General features: G+C 55.3%; 1 protein-coding gene across 1 annotated transcript; it reads left to right on the forward strand.

The window, feature by feature from the left end:
- Positions 1-268: 268 nt before the first annotated feature.
- CDC25B (cell division cycle 25B) lies at positions 269-25,737 on the forward strand. Its single transcript, XM_005291448.4, has 16 exons — positions 269-948; positions 4,457-4,584; positions 6,357-6,408; positions 11,246-11,287; positions 12,130-12,166; positions 12,842-12,952; positions 13,529-13,648; positions 14,270-14,407; positions 14,960-15,034; positions 16,210-16,386; positions 17,647-17,742; positions 18,382-18,444; positions 18,957-19,055; positions 19,579-19,712; positions 20,513-20,624; positions 21,518-25,737. The coding sequence occupies exons 1-16, from the start codon at positions 764-766 to the stop codon at positions 21,656-21,658; spliced, it is 1,710 nt and encodes a 569-aa protein (XP_005291505.3). The 5' UTR covers positions 269-763; the 3' UTR covers positions 21,659-25,737.
- The last annotated feature ends 931 nt before the right edge of the window (positions 25,738-26,668 follow it).

Genomic DNA, 26,668 nt, shown 5'->3' on the forward strand with positions numbered 1-26,668 from the left:
CCCCACCTCCGAGCGCCTTAGGATGAAGCTGCAAACCTTGCGGGAAGGGGTGTGTGTGGACAGAGAGGGTTTAATGCCAAGCAGCCTCCCCTGGGATTGCACCATTTAAATAAAACGCCCTGCGACCATGTCTGTCCACACGAGTCCTTGTCAACCCCCGGACGGGGGGGCTGGCTCGGTGTCTCTGCCTGCGGAAATTCACCTCGCTGGGGCCGGAGCGGCAGGGGGCTTCGTACTTAGGATAAAGGAGCTGGGGGGGGATCGGGTCTTTTGCTGGTTCGATCCCCGCCGCCGGCGGTAGGAGAGGGCTCGGATTGGGGGAGCAAAGATGGGGGGACCCCTGGGATGAGGCGAGGTGGCGCCCCCCAGCTCCGCGGGCTGCAACCCCTCCTGCTCCAGCGAGCCGCTTTCCCGGCACCGCCGCAGCCTGACCCCTCCCCGGCTGGGGCTGGCGGTCCCCCCCCGGCTGGCGGGGCTGGCTCTGCCGGGCGGCCCGTGCTATTGGCTGGCCGCTCGCCGCCCGCCCGTGTTATTTTTCGAATATAAATACGGGGCCCGGCGCTGGGGCGCGCTGACTCGGGCCAGGCGGAGCCGGAGAGAGCGACACGCGGGGGGCCCGGCTCAGCGCCCCGAGTCCTGCCCCGTCCCGCAGCGCCCGGCCCCGCACGCCCCGTCCCGCAGCGCCCGGCCCCGCACGCCCCGTCCCGCAGCGCTGAGCCGAGCCGCTCTCCCGGGTCCCCGTAACAGCCCCGCTCCGCTCCGCATGGACGGTCAGGACATGCCGGGCGGCTCCAGCCCTGCCCGGAGCCGGAGCGCGGCGGTGCGACCGTCCCGGCTCCCCTGCGCCTTCCCCCGGGGGGGCAGCGGCCTCTTGCCGCCGGCGCCCGGGGTCCTGTCTCCGGTCACCAACCTGGCCCTCAATCTGAACAACCTGGCCGGGCTGGGAAGGTGAGTGTCGCTGCGGCGTGTCGGGGCACTGCCTGCCATGCGGGGTGTGTGTGTGTGTGTGTCGGGGCACTGCCTGCCATGCGGGGTGTGTGTGTGTGTGTGTGTGTCGGGGCACTGCCTGCCATGCGGGGTGTGTGTGTGTGTGTGTGTGTCGGGGCACTGCCTGCCATGCGGGGTGTGTGTGTGTGTGTGTGTCGGGGCACTGCCTGCCATGCGGGGTGTGTGTGTGTGTGTGTCGGGGCACTGCCTGCCATGCGGGGTGTGTGTGTGTGTCGGGGCACTGCCTGCCCGGTGTGTGGGGGTGAGGTGGGTGCATTGTGTGCGGAGGAGGGGAAGGAGAGGATTGCATGTACTGGGGGGCGCTGCGTTGCATTCATTCTGTGTGTGTGTTGCATGCAGTGTGTGTGTGTGTGTACCGGTGCATGGCATGCGCTATGTGTGTGGGTGCATTGTGTGCAGTGGGGGGGGAAGGGGTAGATTGTATGTACTGTGTGTGTGTGTGGGGGGGGTGCGTTGCATTCATTCGGTGTGGATGATGTGGGTGCATTGTGTGCAGTGGTGGGGGAAGGGGTGGATTGCATGTACTGTGTGTGTGGGGGGGGTGCGTTGCATTCATTCTGCGTGGGTGATGTGGGTGCATTGTATGCGGTGTGGGGGGAAGGGGTAGATTGCATATACTGTGTGTGGGGGGGTGCGTTGCATTCATTCGGTGTGGGTGCATTGTGTGCAGTGGGGGGGAAGGGGTGGATTGCATGTACTGTGTGTGTGTGGGGGGGGTGCATTGCATTCATTCTGCGTGGGTGATGTGGGTGCATTGTGTGCAGTGGGGGGGAAGGGGTGGATTGCATGTACTGTGTGTGTGGGGTGCGTTGCATTCATTCTGCGTGGGTGATGGGGTGCATTGTATGTGGTGTGGGGGGAAGGGGTGGATTGCATGTACTCTTTGTCAGTGTGTGTATGATATGAGTGCATTCCATGTACGGTGTGTGTGTATCACATGCAGACTATGTTGGTGTGAGAAGGAAGATGACCTGGCTGCTGGATCTGTGGCATTGGGGGGGGGGGGGTCTATAACGTATTGGGGAGTGCGGGGCTGGGGTTGCCTCCTGTATTTCATATAACCCATGCAGAGGGTGCAGGATCAAAACCCCAAACTGCAAAATATTCCCTCCACCCCAAGAGCAGCCACTGGCCCTGGTCCCCAGCGGGGCAGGCCCCAGGGCTTAGTTGGTGCATGTGTTCCCCTTCCCCACCCCCAAAGAGAGGGTTCCAGAACAGAGTGCACGGCTGGGCTGTCAGCCCTACCTGCCCTGGGGGAAGGGCAAATCGCCATGCGGCTCAGCTGGGAAGAGCGTGGCTGGGAAGTTAACTAAGCAGGCCTGATTCTGACCCTGCTCCTGAAGAAGTGAAGCTGCCCTGGTGTGTCTGAGGGCCGAGCCGGGGATGGCAGTGCCCAGCTGTGCCAGTGCACGCACAGGTCTGGACTTACACCAGGGTGCACTCACAATCGAGCCCCATTAGTGATGTCCCGATTCATAAGGGAGCATTGTGACTATCTAGTCTGACCCTCTGCATTCCCCAGGCCGGCGATAATTCCCAGAGCAAACCATTTAGAACAGGGGTTCTCAGACTTTTGTACTGGTCACCCCTTTCACACAGCAAGTCTCTGAGTGCAACCCCCCTTATACATTAAAAACACTTTTTTTATATATTTAACACCATTATAAATGCTGGAGGCAAAGCAGGGTTTGGGGTGGAGGCTGACAGCTCGCGGCCCCCCATGTAATAACCTTGCAACCCCTTGAGGGGTCCTGACCCCCAGTTTGAGAACCCCTGATTTAGAAAAACAGCCAATCTTCTCTTCTCTTGCTCAGTGTCCCAGTTCTCTCGCTGCGGAGAACTATTTTAAGAGCCCGGCATAAATAACCAACCATCGCAGCCCTGCGGTGACGCACCCTAGGCCCTGCTTTTTCTGAGCTCAGGGGCAGTGTGAAATCTCCCTTGCACCCTGTACTGAGGCAATACCTTTCAGGATTTGGGCCTCAGGGAACAGATTTTTTTCCAAGCTGGCTTTGAAGCCAGAGCCGGGGAAGTTACATGCGGGGTGATGAATGTTATTTCCATGCCTTAGTTCAAGGCCCAAGTGCGGGGGGAACAGAGCTGCTTATGTTCCTTGCTGCAGAATAGCTGCTCATGTGGGCTCTGGGTAGGAACAGCCAGTTCAGAATGACTCTGGGCAGGAAGTGGCAGGCTTTCTGTGAGCTGTGCCTGGCCTAGTTTCATTTTTCCTGTTTGCTTCCCTTCCAAGAGGGCTCATGGGGGGACGGAGAGTATTCTGTTACCATCAGCTGCAGTCTTGACTGCACAGGGCAATGCTAAGGGGCCCGATCCTGCTCTCCCCAAAGGCATCGGTGCAAAGTTCCCCGTGGTTTCACTGGCAGACCGTGCAAGCTCCGTCCCCAAATCGATGAGTGACCTGAATTCTCTGTGCTGGGTTCCATGTGTGCAGCGGGTAGGGACGTACAGCCACATAACCGAGAGCAACCTTTGGCCCTTCTCCATAGAGCGGGCGGGCGGGTGTCGGGGATCCTGCTCCATGTAGCAGAATTTTTTTCCCTCCCAGGGGGTGGGGAATGTTTGGGGAATGAAGGGATGAGATCCTGGCCCTGTTGAAGCCGCTGGCAGTATTGCTTATGGGCTTCTGGATAACTGGTCAGGTCCAGGTCAGGCATTTCCAGGTGACAGGTGCTGGAAAAATTTTGGACTAGACCCTTCGGGGGGTATAAAGCAGCGTCCAGCTCCATGGACGTCTTTGACATCCAGTTTATGCAACTGAGGCTATGCCTTGTTGTTTTAATCCTCTGGAGATGGACGCGCTGCCCCAGAGTCCATCTCTGACTTTGAGCAAATCACTTCCTCTCTGCCCCCTCGGCTTCCCATATCTGTAAGTGGCGATAAGGAGCCTGCCCCGGGATTGTAAAACACTGGGAGGTCCCTGGAGGAACGGAGCTAAACACCATTATCTCTGGCTCATAGCTAAGGATTCTTTCAAGCTAGCTAGCTCCCCCTCCTCCACCGCCTCCCTCTGCGGATCTCAGGGCTCCGCAGATGTAAGGGACCCAGCCTTCTCGGATCCCAGGACGGCTGGTGATAGCGTTATGCCCATTTTACCAATGAGTGGGGCTGGGGTCCAAAATTTTCAAAAGTCGCCACTGACTTTGGGTGCCTTAAATCTGTCTCGGGTTGGGCACCTCCTGAAAACCAAGCACTGAGTGTCTCACGTTGGGCACCCAAAATCAGTGAACACCTAAGAAAACGTAGGCACGAGAGACTCGCCGAAGATCCAGTGGGTCTGTGGCGGGGTTAGCATAAGAGAAACCCAGGAGTCCTGAACCTTGGTGCCTTGCCGAACCGCTGTCCCCCCGCCTCCGCCTAGGTGGGTCACCATGCCTCTTGCTTGGCTTGCCTGCTGGCTTCTGAGTAATTGTTCTCTGCCCCCCCCTTCCAGTCCATATGACACCCCAAAGAGGAAGAAGCTGCAGATCGGCTTCAAGAGCGAATGGTCTTCGCTGTCGCAGGACTCGGTCTCGTCTGAGTCGTCGCAGGACTCCGGGTGGTCCGAGTCTTTGGATTCAGGTCAGTGCTGCCGTGGAGCGGGGATGGGGGTGGGGCCGCTCCTTTGGCTTTAGTCCCTGGACGCTGGGGCAGGGCCAGGTCTCCAAGTGCAATTCTCGTTTGGAGAGTGTAGGGGGAGGTCTCCCATGTCTTTGTACCACTTACCCACCATGCAGTTTGCAGTGCTGCATGTCAAGGCCTGGAATAGCGTGGAGCGGGGTACCGTGCGGCAGAACCGGTGTGAGGAGCCTTAACTGTTCCAGGAGTGGAATAGCAACTGGAACCGAGGGGCCTGGGCCCAGCTGTGTGTGGGGGAGGCCCAGGACTGGCACCGCAGGGGGCTGCGGGTCCGGGTTGAAGCATGCATACACATTGCCTGCCTCTGGTCTGTGCTGTCTGCCGCTCACTTCCACGTGAACTAAATTCCCTCCCGTTTAAACAGATCCCGGCTGTGTCTGGGCTCGGCCTTTGCTGTCCCCGTCGTGGGGGGAACTTCGCTAAAGAGACACTCTTCCATTTGGCCCTCTCGTCCCCCTATGGGGAGAGCCTTCATTTCCCGTCGGTAGCGTCATAGAATCATAGACTATCAGGGATGGAAGGGACCTCAGGAGGTCATCTAGTCCAACCCCCCCGGCTCAAAGCAGGACCAACCCCCAACTAAATCATCCCAGCCAGGGCTTTGTCAAGCCTGACCTTAAAAACGTCTAAGGAAGGTGATTCCACCACTGCCCTAGGTAACGCTTCCTAAGGTCCAGAGCATTGCTAGGGTCCCAGGTCCCCAGCCAGCGCGGGAAGCCAGGGATGCTCTGAGTGGAGGGGAAAGGGTGCTAGGAATCCAATCCTTGCCTGATTGAATTCCAATGCATGGAATACGGATGGACAGTTAATGGCCCCCTGGGCTGGGTTTTGTTTACACTATTATCACTAAAAATGATCTGGGTTGAGTGACCTGCCCCCTGGGTTGAAATCTGCTCTAAGGTCCCAGCTGCGTTTAAGCCATCTATCTGGAATGCTGCTTGCCGCTGGAGCGGTGTGGCGGGGAGAAATGAGGCTGACTTGCCTTTAAGTTATTGGCCATCTCCAGATAAGGGAACCCATTGATGTGGTGGAGGGGTGTGTGATTAAATCAATCCCTCTGGGAGAAGGCAGCAGCTCCTGGCACCTCCTGCACTGTGGGCTCTGGGCGGAGCTGCAGTCCAGCCCCCTTGGCCCGCGGGGGAGTTTGGGGCGGGCAGAGGTTGGAATCTAGGAAGCCTTCGTTCTGTACACTGGGAAAAGCGAGAGAGAGAAGCAGCCGTATGGAACAAGACTCTTATTCCCTGACTGCTACAGAGCACAGGGCATCAGGACTCCGGGGTTCAATTGGTGTTTCTGGGAGGGAGTGGGTCTTGTGGCTGCAGCCATGGGGACTGGGAGATAGGACTCCGGAGTTCTGTTCTCAGCTTGCCACTGACTTGCTGTGTGGCTGTGGGCAGGTCGCTTCCCCTGTCTATAAAATGGAGATGACAGTTGACTAATTAACCGGGGGGAGGCTTAATTAAGCCTTTGAAAGAATGGCAAGGGCTAGTGCTCTTGTTTCCCCTAATTGCAATGAACTTTAAATCCATCTCGGCTTGGCTTGCGGGCAGCTTGGTGGAGAAGTCGGCAGACTTGGTAGCATCTGCCTTCACCCTGCTGTCATTCACCTCTCCCCAAGAGATGAAATGTATGTGAAGGAAGCCGAGGTTTCGCTGCTGCTGGGCCCCCACCTCTGCTTCCCTAGGGACTTACCCATGGGTGTTTCATTTGCACAGGAGTTGGGCTGGATTCCCCTGGACAGCTGGACCCAGAACCCTTTGAAGAAGTGTAAGTTAATGTCTCCTTTTCCTCATCACTTGGCCTGTTGGATCCCAAGTCAGAGCACTCTTTGCAAACCCTGTTTTGAAGTCATTCCATTCTGCCTCCCTGTATTCCCCCCCTCTATCAATTCCTGTCCCAACTGTAGTGTGAAGTGTTGCTGAGTGCTGTTCAACAGCTTCTGTGCTCCACCCCAGAGATGGCTGCATTTCAGTAGTGGGGGACTCCTGTCATCCAGTATAAAGTGAAGTTGTAATTGGATCTACTTTTCCAACGATTGTTCACATGTCAGCGTAATCCATTTTTTGGGGGGGGGGAGGAGGAAGGAATGGACATCAACCTAGCTACTGCCTCTCCGAGAGGTGGATTAACCACAGCGATGGAAGAACCCTCCTGGTGCTGAAGAAAGTGTCTGTGCGACCGCAGTGCAGCTGCACCACTGTTAGTGTTCCTAGTGTAGACATACCCGCAGACAGAACTGGTGTTGTCTTCACTTCTGATGCTGCATTCCCAGGCCTTGCTGCAAACTCTCTTGGTGCTGATAGCTGGTGGCCAGGGTATCCATGCACAGACGAGGCCGCGGCAAGTCCGTAAGGGGACGACTGGCATCTCTCCAAAGCCATCTGGCACCTGCGGTTTAAAACGCTGCATTGGCACAGCTGGGCTGTTGTAGCACTGTAATGAAGACACTCTACGCCGATGGGAGAGCGTAGTTAACCCACCTCCTCGAGAGGCGGTAACTGTGTTGGTGGGAGAAGCTCTCCGATCCACATAGCGCTGTCTACAAGGGGGGGTTAGGTCGGTGTAACTACATTGCTCAGGGGGGTGGATTTTTCACATCCCTGAGTGATATAGATATACCGATATTGGTCTGTAGTATAGAGCGGACCCCAGGGGCTCCCGGGCACTTATGAACCTGGAGCTCGGGCTTTCAATAGATGTATGTGGGCAGAGGGTTCTTTCTAGTCCCTTTGAGATTTGAGCCTGGAAATCGGTGTTAGTTATTCCGTTCTGGACATAAGCTTTTGTTTTCAAGTTGAGTTTAAAGATCTCTGTGCTGGATTGTCTTCTGTTACTTCACTGGAGTTGCATCAGTTTAATACTGGGATTAAGGTATTGAGCAATTAGGCCCTCTGGGCTGTGGCTGTCGGAGTCTGAAATCTTTCTTGGAGTTCAGAAACTAGCTAGCTGTAGAAAGATCACGGGCCAAGTTCATCCCTTGTGCAACTCCCCCAACAGTCTGAGTCGGGCTCTGCTTCAAACAGAACTCGGAGGCGGAATCGATTGCACACAGGAAATCGAAGAGAGCACTCACGTAGGTGTTTTATGGTACCGTCGCTGGGCCAGATTCTGGTTACACGGGTGTAAATGTGGAGTAACTGCTCTCCTTGGTGACATCCAGAGTCCTGGACCGCATCTCCAAAATTCCTCCCCAGTTACCTTCAGGTGTGAAGGCAGTAAAAGTGGGAGGGGATCTTAAACCCGTCACTCCAGCCAGATCAAGGAGGTATGGTGGTCACTGTGGTCTGCCCTTTCTCACACACTGCAGTTTGCTGCTGCGTGTGGCTGCCTGAGTTCCTGTTAACAATTGTCTTGGGGGTGGGGAGCCGCAGAAGATTCGGGTAGTTCTGCATTTGCTCTTGAAAGTCCCTCCTCTTGAATGGCTCAGGATTCCTGTTGTGGATGGAGGCCGTTCTGAACGGGGCCACTGCGTTAGGCGTAAACAGAGCACACAAGGGAAAAGGCAACATGCCGCATGTATTGAGAATATAGCAATTAGCATATGCTTTTTAGTTCTATGTATATACACATACATTATGCACATAGTTTTGCTAGATGATGTTTATAGTGATTAGTTTGAAGTTTGGATTAATTTCGTGGCCAGCCAGATTGGTTGCAGAGGGGAGCCGGGCTTTGTTGGTTGCGATTTGATGCTTTTGGAGTAGTGGCAAGATAAAGCCAAAGTTTTATGGCAAAGCATTTTGTTTTTATAGTGTGTTTTTTTTAAGTTTATGGATTTTGCTGTGTTAGTTTGATTGGTTATTTTTTAATTGGTGTTGTTTTTTGATGGCTTAAAATATTTTTGAGAGGATTATTTTGTTTGGTTTTGATTTAATTAGTAATTTTATGTTTTAAGGGTGCTAGTTTTTTATCTTGGGGTCATCAGTCTGCCCCTCCTCAGCCATGGATGTGCATTGGTGTTTTTGAGTCTTTTCAGTTTTTTTTACTTTTTTTATTTTAATTTTTTTTGCCCATCTGGCTTCAAAAATGGCCTTTACACCTTATTTTTCCCTGATGGATACATTCCTCATTCACACAAACAGTTCTTTGCAAAGACCTTCAAAACGTAACACATAGCAGTGTTTTATGTTAAACAAAAAAGGCATCATAAATTAGACCTTACTAAATTTTGTAACTGTCCTTTCCCACATTGGAGTCTGGGCCTCTGAAATTTTTCTAATTTAATTAACATAGACACAGACAAAATCCTGTTTGTTACTTACAAGGCATAAAAAGAAAATCATAGTTATAGAATATCAGGGTTAGAAGGGACCTCAGGAGGTATCTAGTCCAACCCCCTGCTCAAAGCAGGAACAACCCCAACTAAATCATCCCAGCCAGGGCTTTGTGAAGCCAGGCCTTAAAAACCTCTAAGGAAGGAGATTCCACCACCTCCCTAGGGAACCCATTCCAGTGCTTCACCACCCTCCCAGTGAAATAGTGTTTCCTAATATCCAACCTAAACCTCCCCCACTGCAACTTGAGACCATTACTCCTTGTTCTGTCATCTGCTACCACTGAGAACAGTCTAGATCCAAATGGCTAATACTAGTATTTACTATTCTATTTATTTATTTTAATACCTTAATTTTTACTATAAAACCTACACTATATATAGCCACACCATAACCAATGAGCTAGCACAGTACCCATGGTCCAACAACTGGAGATCCGGCAGTGAGCGCGAGATGCTGCGTGCAGATGTTAGATCTGGGGATGGGGGGTTTACTCCAAGTGTTTCACTCTGAAACTGCTTCACACTGGCGTCAACAGCTGCACACGCTGCAGGACCCGGGCGAGTCAGGCAGAGCCGAGCCGGGTGATTGGGGACCCTCCCGGGCCCTTGGAAGCTCTATTGTCTATTTTGATTGACATCTGACATTTTAAAAAAAGGCGGCTGCATCTGGCTCTCCTCCCGCGATCCCTCACTTACCCTTTCCCCCTCACACCTGCTCTGACGGTTTGGGAGGAGTCCCCCCCCGCCCCCCCCCCCCCGCCCTGACAGATGTGCTGGAGAATGTGTAACTTGGGGTGGAGGTGAACAGATGGTTTGTGGGCCGGCTCTGCCCACATGCCTGCACTCCCTAAGCTGGCTAACGAGTTCCTTTCCAGCGGGAGCCCCCTGGGTTACCAGGTGATCCAGGGGTTGCTAGGCAGGCTGGAGGATTGAATTCCACAAGGGAGAGAGTCCAAAGGTTGCAGACCCCCTCCTCCTGTCCTGAATGAATTGGGGCTGGGCACATTGGCATGGGGGGGCCCCCCTCCCCCACATGCTGAGTGGCAGCCCTCTCCCATTGTGCCGCCACACTTCACCCCTCCCGAGCAGCTGCTCAGGTCAGGCCTGGGGCCTTGATCTGACAGACGCTCCCCTCCCACCATGGCGCCCATTTACATACAGGTGGAAAGCAGCCGCTTCAGGCCCGTTGCTATAGAAATGCCCCCGCTATCCGGAGCTACCCGGCTCACAAAAGGCGCTTTTATTGGCTTCCTTTCTGGGAGAGCTTTGTCCCCGGCTGGCTTCAGAGAGCCCCCCCCCGCCTGCGCCCCACCCAGCCCAGCTTTGATTTAACTTCATGTGAATCCGAACTAGGTCAGCAGCCGCCACGGCGGCTTCTTGGATTGTTTTTTTCCAAGCCCACCCGGTTGTTCAGAGGGCGTTTCATTAATCCGGGCTCCTTAACTCAAGTGGCCCGACACGGCTCGTGCACGCAGGGAGCCAGCGTCCCTTTAAGGACCTGCCCCCACAAGGGTTGAAACCTGGCTGACATCAGCTGTATTCAAACATGGCTTAACCCCACATGTGGCCAGGGCCCTCGTCTGTCTGCTGGGGCTTTACAATCTTGCAGGCTGACAGGCACAATGCGGAAAGTGGCCTCAAATTCTGCGGGCTTCTGTTTTTAGGATGTGCAACTTGTGACCGCTTAGGCCTGAATTTTTGCATATTTATATGGGGAAAAAAACAGTCTTTGGGATGCCTGATTTCCCCCCCCCCAACTCCGTCTGAAGTCAGTGGGTGCACAGCACCCCGCAGGCCCAGATTCAGAGACGCCCGAAATCAATAGCCATTCAACAACCTGGGCTGTTATGACCTCGAGCAGCGCTGGGACTGGAACCCAGGCATCCGGCCTGTGCCGTACTCTAAACCCGTCACCATCCTTCTGTTACGCAGCTTCCCTGGCTGGATTGTGGGGCAGGAGGCGTTAGAGGGGATGAAGGGAAGCAGGGAGTTCTGACCCATGGACCAGATCGCTTCTCGGTTGCTTTTTGGAGCTGTCCGGCATGACCGGAGCCGCACCGTCCCCTCTCCTTTCACCAGCTGGGAAGCCCTGTTGGGCCAGATGGCTTAGTCACGGGGCGCGTGGAGTACGGCACTGTTCCCCGGGCTCCTGCTTGTGGCGTGAGCGGCGCAGTGTGAGGAAGGGTGGCGGAATTGGGCCCGGGAGTTAAAACCCCTCCTTAACCTCTCCCTGGGCAGTCAGGAGCACTGTAATTTGGCTCAGACGCAGGCCCTTTCCTTGCCTGACCATGAACATAACACCTGGCTCTCCTCCCTCTCTTCCTGCAGCTTCGAGAAAGCAATTCTGGAATCGGGAAGAGTTGTCAAAGGGTAAGTGCACTGACCTTTCTTTTCCCCCCTCCTCATGGTAAAAATGTGTAAAGCCTGATGTTTATCCTCCGCAATCTCTCCTCGCTGTGCTGCACCCCTACGTGCATGTTGAGCCCAGGGGAAGGGACGAGCCCAGCTCCTCCGTGCGGATCAGGCCGTTCGGATTTGATTTCCCGCTTGCGGCAGGGTTGATCGGGTCCCTAACAAACCTCTGGCAGCATCCAGCCGCCGACGTCCAGCCCACATCCATTGCTGTCCTGCCTGCGTGGCAGAAGGCAGCGGCTGTTTGCCCGCTCGGGAGCTTTTCTCCCAGCTTGCCGTGTTCAGAGCGTTGATCGCTAAAGGGAAAGGCCTTAATGCCGTGTCCAGACCGCTGAGTGGGCAGGGGAGCGGAGCTGCGCGCACAAAGGCAGTGCCGTCAGGACGGAGTCTGGTTCTCATTGATGCTAAGGCCACTTTCCACCACGCCCCTCACGGGAAAAACTGAGTGTGACGGGAATCCCGTTCTGTTCTGAGAGCCCTTACGCTGCTGGATTGGTGTCAAGCAGCCTTCATTCGTGCATCAGAGGATCAAACCATCTATGTATATTTCTCCCGACCGCTGCCCCTCCTGCCACAGAAATTTGCTTCCCCTGCCCTCACTTGTGAGTTATGGGAGGGTCACTTGTGAGAGCTGGTTAGCTGGGGGGTTGCCTGCACCGGTCAGCTCTTGCAGGGTCTCTTGGTGGCTTTTGGGGCCTGGGCGGGTTCAGGACACAGCCTCTGGCAGAGGTCTGCAGAAGGTCTGCTCCGCCACCTCGCTGACCACCACCCAACACCTTTTCCTGCTTTTTTCTTTTTAGCAAAAGATTCCCTGTCCGGAGGATCCACTCCCTGCCGGTGAGTCCCCGTCTCCCCTCTGCGGATCTGACTGCACGGCCGGAAGCGCCGGCTTCGGGGAAACCCAAGGGCGACAGCTTCTGACCTGCTGCCCAGGGTGACTGGTGCTGTCTGGCTGCCGTGCTGGCCAAGGAGATCTGACCTGGGAGGAGCCCACGGCTGCTGGCCCATGACAGAGGGGAGGGATTCAGGGTTTGGGGGGTGCAGCTCATCCCTTAGGGGGTGAGCGCATTGCTACTTCCCCTACCCCCCTTTTCCTGTCTCTGGGCTAGAAGCGGCCGTGATGGGCTCTGAAGGGAGCAGCATCTAGCACACACAATGGGTCAGTCCCCAGTCACGTGCTTGGGTGGGGGTAGAAAGAGCCCCCAGGGGCTGTGTTGAGGTGGGGAAATAGGTGACCCACTGACGGCAAACCTGTGTCAGAACTAGGGCCCCTGGAGAGACCATAAGAATGGCCAGACTGGGGCAAAGCAATGGTCCATCAAGCCCAGTATTCTGGCTTTTGACAGTGGCCAATGCCAGGTGCCCCAGAGGGAATGAACAGAACAAGGCAATTACCGAGTGATCCATCCCCTGTCGGCCAGTCTCAGCTTCTGGGGTCGGGCCCTGTGGCCTGAGTGGTGCCGGGAGCCTGTGTGGCAGAAGGTTTGATGATCTCTCCCTCCTCCCTTCCAGGAGAGGCTCCTGGGCACCAGTCCTGCCCTGAAAAACATTTCCAACGCCCAGGAGTTCAGCAGCCTGGAGACACGCGAACGGCCCTCGCGCCGGAAAGAGAACAAGGAGAATGTGAGTCGGGAGGCAGAGAAGGGACAGGCAGGGGATGTGATGGGGGAGCAGATTCCAAGCGCTGTCCCAGCCCCGCCACTGAAGGAAGGAGCAGGGTGGGCTTGTCCCTTACAGCCCGTTCCTTGGGGCCACGTCCCATCTAGTTCCGGCTGAAGTATGAAGGGGTCTCGCCTTCTGGAGATGGTCCCAGATACTCAGCCTGAATTCTCTGCTCAGTTTCATCCCAAGCCTCTTAGCTCCACCCCCTTCAGCCCTCCAGCGGCAGCCCCTTTCTGATCAGCCTGACCCTCCCATCTCGTGAGCCCAGAAAAGGGCTGGTCTCAGGCAGGTGGGACTTAGCCCTGGGCTCGTATAGCCTCTGTGCTCGGCGAACCATCACCCGGGGAGAGTCAGTGTCCGTGGCACAAGCCCTTCAGCGTTGGCGACTGAGTCATGCCCACTCAAGCCAGGGCTGTGTCCTGCTCGGATGGCGCGTGATTGGCGAGCACTCCGAGAGCGGGTGGCCCAGAAGGGCTGGCGAAATGCCCGTGGAGTGCGTCCCCGGTCGGGTAACGTTCAGGCCTTTTGCCTTTGCAGGCAGGGTTTGTATTTAAGATCCCGTTGAGGCCCACCAATCACAGCCGACTTCACCCCTTCGATGGGAGCAGCGAGAAGGACCCTTTTGCACAGAGACCAAACTCCGCCCCGGACCTCCTGGTGAGCGCAGGCCTGGGGTGGGGGATGGGGGCGGGATAGGGCGGGTGGGGGTGTGCCTGGCCGTAATGGGGAGGCCTGGAGCATAGCAAAGGGAGGCATCACCTCCAGTGATACCAGCTGCACTAACACCTGCTGTTAATGTGGTGTTGCCTGCACCTGTGAAGCTGATGCAGGGTCCCTCTTCGGATTAATCCCCATCATCTCCATAACACCCGTGCTGCCGTATGGACCGGGGTGGAGATGTGTAAATACAGGAACTACCCCTGGCTGAAATGCAGCTGCTTCTGGGGCAGGGTACAGTCCATGTCTAATAGTGACCGTCTGGGACGGGAGGTGAAGGAGGTACCAGGCCAGGATCCGTCCCTTGCTCCAGCGGACAGCAAGCTAGCTTCATGCTTTGGGATCCCCAATTGCTGCAGGTGGCCGAGACTTTGGGTCCACGTCTCACGCTTTGGCTTTGCACTTCCTGGTGGCTGGTCCCCCAGTCGCACGCCTCCTTTGTCAGAGGAGGCCTCCCTCCGAGCCCAGCGTCACGGCAGGTCCCACGGCCAGACGGCTCCCGCTCAGTCTGCGGCCCCCAGGCGCGCGCTAACCCCTCCCCCTTCGCTGTGTGCTCCCCAGTGTGGCACCCCCGAGAAGGAGAACATGGGGGTGGAAGCCGAGAGCCCAGTGTTCCTACGCCGCTCCTCCCTCACCTCCTTCGTGACCGACGAAGAGGACGATGGGTTTATGGAGATCCTGGACGAGGAGGAGCTGAAGGTACAGCGTGCGCGGATCATCCCTCACGGCCCCCTAACATCCTGCGCCCCGGCTGCTCCCGCGGGCCGCTGGATCGTACCTTGGGGAGCTCTGGCTTCGGGAGCTAAGCCTCAGCCTGTGGTCCCATCCTGCTCCAAAATGGAGCACAGCCCCATCCCCCTGGCTCACTCGTACCACCCAGCCCCTCGCTCCTGCCTGGCCTCCCTTGGGCAGGGGCTGTCTGAAGATCCACCACACTCCATCTGGATGACCTGCCAGTCCCTCCCCTATAGCTGGGTGGTCTCTAACTCTAGAATCGCAAAGGAATGTTAATGGGGCAGATATAGCTAACGATCTGCGGAGAGCAGGTTTTCGGGAAACCCTCCGGCCCCTGCTGAGAGCCAGAGAGAACCCCAGGGTCTGTCTGGCTCCTGCAACCCCTCAGTAGCTTGTCATTTGCCAGCTCCTGTCTCGTGCTCCCTGCCAAGAGGGGAGGATGGGATGGGGCTGGTGGGAATCCATTGCCTCATGCGCTCGCTTTCTCTCTCTGTGATCCCGCTGCCTCCTCCTCAGAACGACGCGGACGTGCCGCCGGGGATGGAGAACCTGCTGACTGCCCCACTGGTGAAAAAGGAAGGCGCTGATCTGGTATGTGGGAGCCTGGCACAGGGTTGGGGCCTCTCCTTCCAAAGAGCTGGCAGGGGGTGAAAGGTGCCAGGCGAGCCAGCCTGGAGACTGTGCTCCCCTCGTTCTGAAGGGGCCCCCGGGTGCGCTCTGCTGACGTGCTGGGGTCAGTCTGAGGACGCCTCACCACAGGCAACAGGATTGTGACTCCTGGCACCTTCCTCTCCCCCATGGCCACCGGATGGCGTGACCTGAGGTCACTACTAGCCTGGCCAGATGGGAATGGTGACCAGGAGGGTGTGTGTGCGTGCGAGACACTGACCATAGTGACATGTTGGAGTCTAAGGCAGGGGTGGCCAATCTGTGGCTCCGGAGCCACACGCGGCTCTTCAGAGGTTAACATGCGGCTCCTTGTCTAGGCACCGACTCCGGGGCTGGAGCTACAGGCGCCAACTTTCCACTGTGCCGGGGGGAGCTCACTGCTCAACCCCTGTCTCTGCCACAGGCCCTGCCTCCACTCCACCCCTTCCCGCCCCCTTCCCTGAGCCTGCTGTACCCTTGCTCCTCCCCCTCCCCCCCCCCAGAGCCTCCTGCACGCCACGAAACAGCTGATCGGGAGGTGCGGAGAGGGAGGGTGAACTGATGGGGGGGAGGGGGGGCTGCTGATGTATTACTGTGGCTCTTTGGCAATGTTGATTGGTAAATTCTGGCTCCTTCTCAGGCTCAGGTTGGCCACCCCTGGACTGAGATCTCTCAGGCTACTGTTGTGTTTGCGGAGAGGGCGGGGGGTATCTGTGCTGAGAGCTAGGTTAGGAGCCCCCACCCCTCACACACACCCCCGACCCGGTGGGAGGCCGCTCTGTAAAGGCGATTGGTGTGCATGGAGCACAGGGCCAAGTGGTGGGGGGCCGGGTTCTGCACCTCAGTCTCCTGCCTGAGCCCCACTGACACCAAATCAGAGTCTCTCCCCTGCATGGGTATGGCTGGGAGCAGAATTGGGCCGGTGGCCTTTTGGCGTCTCCTAAACCGTGCATGAAGCCAAAATCGGCGTGTTTGGGTCAAACTGCCACCCCCATGAATGTGAAATGGGGCAGACAAGACCTGCCCCTCCCAGGCCATGGCAAACGGCTGCTCCGTGCCCATGGGCGAGCAAGGGGCCAGAATGAGGCTGTAACCACGGCTCGCTCTCGTCCGTGCAGAGGTCGGTGAGACACAGCAAATGTCGCCAGCTCTTCAGGTCCCCCTCCATGCCCAGCAGCGTGATCCGGCCCATCCTGAAGCGGCTGGACAGGCCGCAGGACAAAGACACTCCGGTCAAAACCAAGAGGCGGAAGAGCGTAGCTGGCACCCCGATCGAGGAGAAGGCGGAGGAGCCGGTAGGTGATACAGAGAAGGACTTGGGGCCAGGGAGATCTCCCTCTCCATTCCCTGGCTCCAGAACCTCCCAGCCCAGGGAGGGCTGTCTACTAGACATACTGGGGTATGCTTCGAGACCTCCCTTCCCCACAAAGCCTTCAGCAGCTAGGGCTGTACTGTAGGCATCTGGAATGGCCCAGCCAGCCATCTGGAAATCAGTGGGTGGTAGGGGGAAGCCTCTTGGCTAGCCCCGCCATGTCGTACGTCCTTCTCCCCCAGCACTGGAGCATGGGCCCCAGCGCTTCAGAAATCGAGGGGTGCTGCCCCCTTAAATGGGGGGTGTTTTCCCATGTCCTGCTCCTCCCAAATTGGTTTTTCTTCATTTTTCCCTCCTCCTGCCGTCCTGGGAGGAGCAAGCGATTCTCTGCTGTAACCCAGCTGAAATCTCCAACCTCCGCATAGCCTGCGTGCGCGCCGGCCTGTCGCCCGCAGACAGCAACAAGGAGCAGCTAGGAAAACAGAGCGGGTGACTCTAAGAGCTACAGCCGAGACGAGTGGCTGTCAATACCTGGCTGCCGGGTGTCCTCCCTGGCACCCCCGCGAAGCGGCTGTGAGATGCTCCTGTATCAGAACCCTGTGCTCCTGCTGCCGTCCCTGTGTCTCGCTCGTGGTGCATGAGTCGAAGGAACTACACAATATTCAAGGCACTGGAAGGGAGCGATCCAGACCCACTGACTTCTATGGGGCTGATCACATGAGTTGAAGGCTGCAGGCTTCTTGCTTCTTTAGATTCTGGCACCCCCATGTGATTAAAACCAGGATAGACCAAACTGAATTAACCATATAGCTGCAAAATCTGGCAAGGATTGGTGGTGATCCATGTATCTGTGTTGGGAGCATAAACGTCTGTGACCGTTGTATCTCTTCAACCTGATTTCCCAGTCTTTAGGGCCACATGGAACAATTTACCCAGGGTTGTGGTGGATTTTCCATCCCTGACAATTTTTGAATCAAGATGGGCTGTTTGTCTAAAAGCTCGGCTCTAGGGATTACAGTGGGGCAGGTCTCTGGCCTGGGCTAGGCAGGAGGTCAGACTAGATGGTCACAATGGTCCCTTCTGGCCTTGCAACCTGCGGGAGTATTCTGATTGTCTTGTCTGACCTCCTGCCTAGCCCAGGCCAGGCCCTCCACCCCGGGGTTCCTCCGCCCAGAACTGCTGGCTGAGTTCTTGTAGAAGGCTCTCCATGTTGATTTGACACCCAGTCTCGGTTTCCTCCTAGAAATCAAGGCTGTTGCGCTCCAGGTCCTTCTGCCATGATGAGATCGAGAACATCTTGGATAACGATCACCGAGAACTCATCGGGGACTTCTCAAAGGTATTGGGAGAAAGAAGGAAAATCCCTTTGTACTAAATCGACCAAAATGAACCTCCCTCCCCCACTCCCAAAAGTTATTGAAACCTTCCCTACCTAGGCTGTGTCGGAAACCCAGTAGCCGCCTGCCCTTGCATGGGCCATGAGACAGACTAGATGCTGACGTGAAATGTCGTCATTGTCCAAATGGAAAGAAATGCCTGTTTGTGAGTCGTGCCTGGCGTTTTACAGACAAGACAAGGGCGGTGGATTCTCCCGTCTTGCCCCTTCCTTTACACCCATGCCAACGTTATAAAAGCTACCAGATCAAAATGGTGCCAGCTCCACCCCAATTGTACAATTGCAACAGGAGAGAGGGCAGAATTGGTCCCATTTTGGGATTTCAAACCCACAGATGAACCTTTGGTTTGAAACAGCTGTCTGCCTCGGCGTGGTAAAGGAATGATTTCTTTTGGTCTTAATGAGTTTTAATAAAACTCTTCTAAAAATGGAAACTTGAATTGATAGTGCCCCTTAATACCTTAGATCAGAACTTTATAGTTAATAATGCTGGGAAATGCTCTAAAAACCATCACCCCAGCTCTGGCTAAATCCCAGGAGGAAAGAGCTTAACTTGGGTCGCTAACTGCCCCTTTGTTGTAGGCTTATCTTCTACAGACTGTGGAAGGGAGACATCAGGACTTGAAATACATCTCCCCAGAAATGGTAAGGAGGTGACTGATTGATCGTGACTAGGGCTGCGGGTTTATCACAGTGCCGTAAAAAGTTCCAGACACTGCGAGTTCTTGTTTTGGCTGACTTACTTCCTGCAGGAAGGCTCGGAGTGGGTCCCCTCCCCAGTGTGGAGGGGAGCCCCTGGGGCGTGGGACAGATGGGCGACAAGCCCTGCTCCACTGTGTCCTGCTTTCCGGCCCTCCCTCCCCTCCTCAACAGGCTGGGATTAGGGTACTGGCGCCGGGGCTGGCTGGTGCCCCCTCATTTGCAACGAGCAGCCATTATACCCATGACTTCTACTAAATTTGCTCTGTGACTTCGCCGTGACACTCTGCAGCCCTCACTGTGACCACCGTGGGCTTGGGCCTGATTCTGCAGCTCAGCTGTTTAGCCCAAGCGGTGGCAGTAGGGCCAGGCCCCGGGGGAGCAGGGGCTCGTGTGTGCTAGTGGAACGGCACAGTCCCGCGTCAAGTGACCGCGCCCGTTTCTTCTCTCCGCTGCAGATGGTGGCCGTGCTGAACGGCCACTTCAACAGCCTCATTGAGAACTGTGTGATCGTGGACTGCCGGTATCCCTACGAATATGAAGGGGGTCACATCAAGGTCAGAACCGCCGGCTTGTTTCTCTCTGTTTAACCTTGAGAGGCAGCATGGCCTAGTGGTGAGCCCAGGAGCCAGTGCTGGGGAGTTCCGCTCTCCTCCGTGACCCGGGGTCAGTCCTTCAAGCAAAATCGCTGAAACACGGGTGCCAAACTCTAGGCACCCAAACAATGGGCTGATTCTCTTCACGATGCTGAGCTCCTGCGAATTCCCTTCACTGGACTGGGGGTACAGGTGGTTTGTGGGCACTGGACAGCGATGCCAGGGGCAGATAACAATGGTGGATGTGAACACTGCCCTTGGCAAAGGGTGGGGGAGGGGAAGTGCCGGTTGTGCAGCATTGTTCACCCATTGCACAGGCTGAGTGATGAGCAGTGGCGTGGGGAATTGGGCCCTTCAGCCCTCGCGATTTCTTAGACCTCAGTGGTCCTGTAGGGTTTTACACCTCCTGCTTCTTCTCTGGGTCAGTGGGAAAGGGGAGGGTCTTTCCTGCCGCCTCTGACCGGGAAATGCCCTTTTCCTCTAGGGGGCTGTGAACCTGCCGCTGGAGCAGGACATCGAGGACTTCCTGCTGAGGAACCCCATCGTTCCGTTGGACGTGCAGAAGAGGGTGATCGTGATATTCCACTGTGAATTTTCTTCGGAGAGGGGTCCCAGAATGTAAGTGGGCCACAAGCTGCATGGGTGCTACATGTCCTCCCAACCCCCGTGTCTACCGGCCACGGGAGCGGGGCTCTGTTTAGACACTGGTGTACTTAAAAGAGCTTGAAACGATGTGGCTGCAGGGGGTTGTTTAAGGACCCAGTTTGACTGTACCAGTCAGGACTTGTCTGAACAATCCCTGGCATAGTGATGCCATCCCACCAAATTACAGATCCCAAGATGTTGGGATGGGTACAAAGCGGCTCATCCATCCCTGAGCCGTTGGGGCCCCAAGAAACTTGTGTGTTGACAGATCGACCTACAAGACTAAATGATAGAGAATTGCCTCCTGGATCTAGGCTTCTGGAGGACTTGGTTGTCCATTGGCTCGCTCTGTCTGGTTCGCTCTGTCTGGTTTGTGGTCCCGTAAGCGCTTGCTGTCTGAATGGACTAGCCTGTCTTGTTGGGAGAGAACTGAAAGAATCTGAGCTCTTGACCAGTCATGGCTTGGGGGAATCCCAACTCTAAGATTATCTCCTAGAACTGGAAGGGACCTTGAAAGGTCATCGAGTCCAGCCCCCTGCCTTCACTAGCAGGACCAAATACTGATTTTGCCCCAGATCCTTAAGTAGCCCCCTCAAGGATTGAACTCACAACCCTGGATTTAACAGACCAATGCTCAAACCACTGAGCTATCCCTCCCCCCAAGGATCTGGCCCAGTCATTCCATGGCCCAGTGGTATTCAGCACATACCCTTGTGTGCGCAAAATTAAACCGGGTCAGATGATCTTTAACCTCATGCATCTGTGTCTTGAAGGTGCCGGTTTGTCAGGGAAAAAGATCGGGCACGCAATGAGTACCCCAACCTGCACTATCCCGAACTGTACATCTTGAAAGGAGGATACAAAGACTTCTTTCCGCAGTACCAAGTAAGTCATGGCGGAGTCTTCCCGTCAGTGAAGTGTGTGTGTCTGTCCATCCCAGAAGCACTGCCCTCGTCTGCTGGGGGCACCCACTGGTGCTACGGAAAGCATAGCTCTGTGTGTGTGTGTGTGTGAGAGACTAGGGCTTGTGCTACCTTCTCCGAGGTTGGCAGATGCCAGGTGGCGATAGCGTGCACCAAAATACCTTCCCTGCCCTGGCACATTCACCCTCTGGAATGGGGACAGCCGGTATCCGGGAAGCAAGAGGTTCCAGGGTCTGTTTAAAACCTCCAGACTTTGAGCCAGTGCAGAGCCTGCGGCTGAGTGCCGCGGAATAAGGGGACCTGGAGAGCGGGACGGGTCTTAAAGTGAGACTTGGAGAAGGCAAGTGACTCCTTGTACAGAGACTGGGGGAGCTGGAGACACGAGAGCTGCCGCATTTCCCCTCCCCAGGAACTGGGGCATTACGGGGTGTGAGGTGGTGGTTGAAGAAGAGGCCTTGTGAGCGGGGCAGGTGGTGACCGAGTCCAGGGCAAGTTTAAAAACCAAAGAGGGTGATTTCCAGGTGGCTGCAGGAAGCCAGCAAAGGAACCCGCGTTTCTGAGGGTAGTTGATTAGCCTGTGAAGGGGAGTGAGGACAGGGCCAAGAGCAGTCTGGCTGCAGTAGCTTGGGCCCCCTGGCAATCGAGAAAGGGGCTTGGGGAGATATCTGGCCTCCTGGCATCGTCACCGGTTTTAAACACTGCCGTACGTCTGCCTGCTCCTTAGCAGGTAAACTGTTCCAAGGGACTCTTGACTGTAGCGGAGTTGTGGGTGGGAAGGGGCTCAGCCCCTGCTTGGGGTCACCCTGCGGGTGGTTGGCCAGTCTGTTAACACGAGCCCTGTGCATCTGTCCCCAGGCACATTGCGAACCCCGGGACTATCGTCCCATGCATCACGAGGACTTCAAGGAGGACCTGCGGAAGTTCCGCCAGAAGAGCCGCACGTGGGCAGGAGAGAAGAGCAAGCGGGAGCTATACAGCCGCCTCAAGAACTTCTAAAGGGGCCTGGGGACGCTGGGGCGGGGTGGGGGGGCCACAGGGCAACTGCCACATGCATTGAAGAGAGACTTGACCCACCTTGACGCAAGGCTGGGGCTGGTTCCCGAGGTGAGAACCGTTCTGCTGAGCCAGTTCTTTGGACACGGTTGGAGATCCATCTACTCCTTGGCCAGGAAGCCCTGGGACAGAGTAACACACGCACATACCTCCCGTAACCGCACATACCTCCCGTAACAACAGAACTGGGTGGCGCTCAAGGGCTTCCGAATCCCCTGGGCTCGTTGCCGTCTCCATGCTGTGAAACTCCTGCCGGGGGTAGGATTTGTAGCTCTGAGGTTGACCCAGATCCTCCATGAATGGGTGGTTGCACTGGACATGGAAGCGAGGCTGGATATTTCAGGTACCATGGAAGGGTCGGGTTGAAGCTGTCCAAGTCTGCGTGTTTCAAATGGCGGCTGTTCTCTGACCTGATTGGTGGGATCATCTTTCAGCGTCTGCAGTGGCATCTGCATTGCCTTGAGGAGGTGAAAACCAGGACACCATCGAGCATCCACCAATTGCTGCAAGAGGTGTGAGTGTTGCATCATGCCCCCCTGCAAGCTGTTCTGGGTGTGGATGTGTGTCCACAAGCTGTTGTGCCTTCAGTCTCTTGAAAGGTTAAACAAATCAAATGCAATCTGAAGCTGACTCGGGGGAAGGCCGTGCTTGACTGAGATCTTCATTTCTGCCCAGTTCAGCCTTCTAGGGCCTCCTGGCCCTTGGGTGCAGCGTGGATTGCTGTCTTAGCAAGGGATGTTGTTTGTCCTTTTAATCTTACATGCGTTATTGAAATCATGGCCAAGAGCGGGAATGCTCCGGGAGCAGGGTGAGGAGGCTAAAAAGACAGGCCTCAGGGACTGGGGAAAAGCTCCAGGATTTGCCACATTCAGTGCTGAAAAAAGCTCTGCTAGACAGAGGAGCCCCAGTACCTTTTCAAATCCCATCTCTTCTAGTCGTCAGGGCCGGAACCAAAGGCCCATATCCAGCTCCCTCTCAAGCCGGCTCCACACGCGCTTGGGCTTGGAGGGGAGGCGGGTGGGGAATTTCCAGCTCCCAGTGACAAATCTTCCAGATCCCCTTGGCTCTGCCACTGGCAGATCTTAGAACTGTCCCCTGCCGATTGCCAGCTCACTCCCCCCTGCCCCCATGTCAGCAGCCACCGTCTCCAACAGCTACAGCGACAACCCAGCACTATAGAGCCCTGGCGTCCCCTAAAGCATTCGCCTCTGACTCTAGCCGTGAATAAGCCTGGCTGTTAACGTCCTTGGCATCCATTTAAGTGGAGCGCGACGGACGGGGGCTAGCGACCTTGCTGGGAGTGGCTCAGACCTCACGATGACAGGAACAGGCTAAGTGGGTGGAGGCTCCCCCCCAGCAAAACAAACCAGCGCATTAAGATGTGCACGGGCCTCGTGGAGTGATCTTAATATAGCCACTCTGTCATGGCTACCCCACTGCACCCTGACATCCAGTCTGTTCGTGACCCTCATTTAAAAGCCCCCCCCCCCCTCTTCTGGGCAGTAACTTGTTTTGTGAAGTGACTAATATGGGGGTGTTGGGGGGGAGACAGAGGCAGGGCTCGAAAATGGAGAAGCAAGATGGTAATCAGAGCGATGTGACTTGGAAGGTGAATTATCTGACTTTGCAAGACTGAAAAAAGTAGAGATCGGCACCAGATGCTCACGGTGCCTTTCCAAGCCCTGGCCCTGGGATGGTGACCAGAAGAGCGTTCGATTCCTCTCGTCCTATTCAGAGTGGAGGATTTAGGAAACGGATAAAACCAGTTGGGGGTGGGCAGAATGGCTTGGACTCAGCTGGAGCCAGCTCGTATTTTATCTGCTCTTGAGGTCAGAAACAGTTCCCTTAACTCCTGCAAGGTCACACCTAGAGAGCCTGTTTGTGGCACAAGGTGGAAACACCAACTTCTGCCTGAGGCAATGCTGCTGTGCAGGATTTGTGACCTGACTGAAAGCAAATCCCATGAGGTGCCTAGATCAGAGGGTAGCGAAGCATCAAACCTCTGGACAGCGGCGGTCCTGCTAGGCTGCAAAATTGCTCGCTTCAGAGGGCCTTGGTTAGCCTAAACCCGCCACCTTATCTTCCCCATAGGGCAGGTGGGGATGCTCTACAGCCTCCCTCTACATCACACTGCTGAGTTCAGGGAGGCAGCGGAGTCTGGTGGTTAGAGCCAAGCCTGGGGAAGCCAGGGCCACCTTGGTTTTGTTCCTGGGTTAGGCTCTGGGCCTGAGTCTCCTTTTAATTACAGGTATAAAAACCCAGTTTAGCTCCATTGACTCCAGTGGGGTCAATCCACATTTGCATCAGGGTAAATTTAGATCTAAATTAGGGCTTTAACCTCTTGCTGCCTCAGTTTCCCCATCTCTGTGTTGTAGGATTTGACACTGCTGCCCATCACTGTAGTATCTGACCGCCTTCCACAAATACTGACCCATCTTTGCATCAGTGGGCGAGGGGTAAAAACACTGTCCAGGGAGCTTGTCGTGCAAATGTATCTTTTGTGGGCTTGTGTTCTCTGTGACCAGTGGAAGTGTGGGGCCAGATTCACCATTGCGATGCTCCGTGAGTGTAATTGCATTGAACCAGTAGGAACCTGACATCGGGGCTATCCCACGGGTGTATCTAATCAGTAATAACTAGCAACAGAGGGTCCTGTGGCACCTTTGAGACTAACAGAAGTATTGGGAGCATAAGCTTTCGTGGGTAAGAGCCTCACTTCTTCAGATGCAAGTCGGAAGAAGTGAGGTTCTTACCCACGAAAGCTTATGCTCCCAATACTTCTGTTAGTCTCAAAGGTGCCACAGGACCCTCTGTTGCTTTTTACAGATTCAGACTAACACGGCTACCCCTCTGATACCAGTAATAACTAGTGTGAATTGGCCCAATGAAAAACAGGCTGTGAAATGGAGAATCTTACAGCCTCTCCGAATAGCCATGAACTAAAACCACCTGGGAGAAACTCTTCAATCCCGTGTTGTGATCATCCTGGGGCAGCTAGGGCTGGGTTGGTCCCTCTGGCGCGTCCTCAGTATTGAATCTAACTTAAGAGCAAGAAACTAGAAGCACTGGGATGCCCACACCGTGGCTCAGTCTGCAGCATCGTGGGAAAAGCACTTAAACCGAATTTGCCCCCAAAGAGCAAGACCAGCTGCAGCTCTGTGCCTGCGTAAGGGCCCAATGCTCTGCGTGCTCCGGCGTAAATCGGCAGTGACTGCCTTGGAGTCAGAGGGAGGATGGTGTCCTGGGAAAGGTGAGGCGAGATCAGGCCGTGCCTCCTGCACCGCTCCGAGTTCTGAATCATTGGGAACATTAACTCTTCGATTGCATCTGACGCCAGGGGTGTGTGTGTTGTTTGTTTTTAATTATTTAACAGATTTTGTATTTTAATAATGCTATTTCCAAATATGTTAAGCGATTTTTTTATGTAGTGTGCGGGGAGGGTTTCCAGGGTTATCTTTCATGTATATTTATGACCCTAAAATTTCCAGTGTCGATTTGTACAAATGATCAAATCAGTCTCTCGTGGCTGCAACAAGAATAAAACCCCCTATGGAGGCTTAAATGACCCAGTGGGCTGGATTCGGATCCCGCATCTTCCAGTGCAAGTATGAAGCAATGCCATTGACTCGAGCTTGAAACCGATCTGGCCCGCACTATGGAAACGCTACCCGATCTGCATTTACACTGGTGTGAATGACACCATGAGGTGCAAGGCAGCTTGGTGTTTCCTAATCTACCCTCCAGTGGAGATGTCCTGCCTTTAACAGAGGGGTGCTCTGCCCCGACCGATCAGGTGCATGCTACCCGTGTTGTACAGGAGACTCATTGGACTGAAGGTGATTGCAGGATGTTGTGTATTGTGAGCTGTGTGATTGCTTTTGTTTTCTTTGTCTGTACATTTGTGTTAAAAGATTGACACCCCTTCATGACTTATTTTTCTATGCCCGGGGAGAGGAGATATCTCCCGTTTCCAATGCAGTGATGTGTAACCAAGAGAAAAATAAACGTCTGGGTCAAAGGTACTCCTCGGGGGTCAGTGTCTCCAGCATCTTTGAGCTTTAACTGTATCCACTACCCAGGGAAGAGGCTTAGCGGGTCAGGTTCCCTGAGTTTGTTCTTCAATCCATGTAAGTCCATTGACTTTGCTGGCTTTATACCAGGAGAATCTGGCTCCACATGTACGAACTCTTGTGAAATCATCTGCACAGGTGCAAACCTGCACTGATGTAGCCACACCCAGAGCAACCTTACAATAGAGCCCTGCTGCATGGGCACAGACTAGCCTTGGGTAAGGCCCTGCTGTTCTGAACTGGTAGCACTTCACATCCACTTTCCCACACCCAGTGCAAACAATTGCATGAACCTTCAGGCTGCCCTTTATTTCTGCAGTGCTCCAGGGCGCTTTATGGTCTAGGGAGGTGTAGCAGCCTCTCCTGCAGTGTCAAGTGAATTCCTGGCAATCCTGCAACTCTGCAGGGAGGCAGACAGAGACCGTAAAAGGTTCCAACATACTTTCCAAGCTCCACCCAGCACTTCCCCACTACAATTTCTGGGATGGGCAGGGCCCCCAAGGAAGGGAATTCTGGGCAAGGATAGTGGGGCCCTGGGCCATTCCTTTAAGGGGAATTTGCAAAGGATGCGGCTAGGTGCACCTGCATGGATTGCAAGCTGGGGTTGTAACTCCGCTCCCTTTGTACATGCAATGGCCCAGGCGGCAGGTGCAAACCCATCTGAGCTCAGCGGGCCCAAGAGGCAGTAGGAAGGTCTCCCCCAGGTAATGACATTTGTACAGCTGGGTGCAGATTCATCGTAGTGCCAGGGCCACCGCAAGGTGTTGAGATAGTGCCTGGGCTTTGAGCTGGGCCTCAGTGTGGGGTGAGGGGGGATGCGGGAAATCTGAAACCTGCTGCTGTAAGGGCCTCGGCATCCAGTGCAGATGGAACTAAAAGCACA

This window comes from Chrysemys picta, chromosome 5 (genome assembly GCF_011386835.1).
Source record: "Chrysemys picta bellii isolate R12L10 chromosome 5, ASM1138683v2, whole genome shotgun sequence".
NCBI classification, from domain to species: Eukaryota; Metazoa; Chordata; order Testudines; family Emydidae; genus Chrysemys; species Chrysemys picta.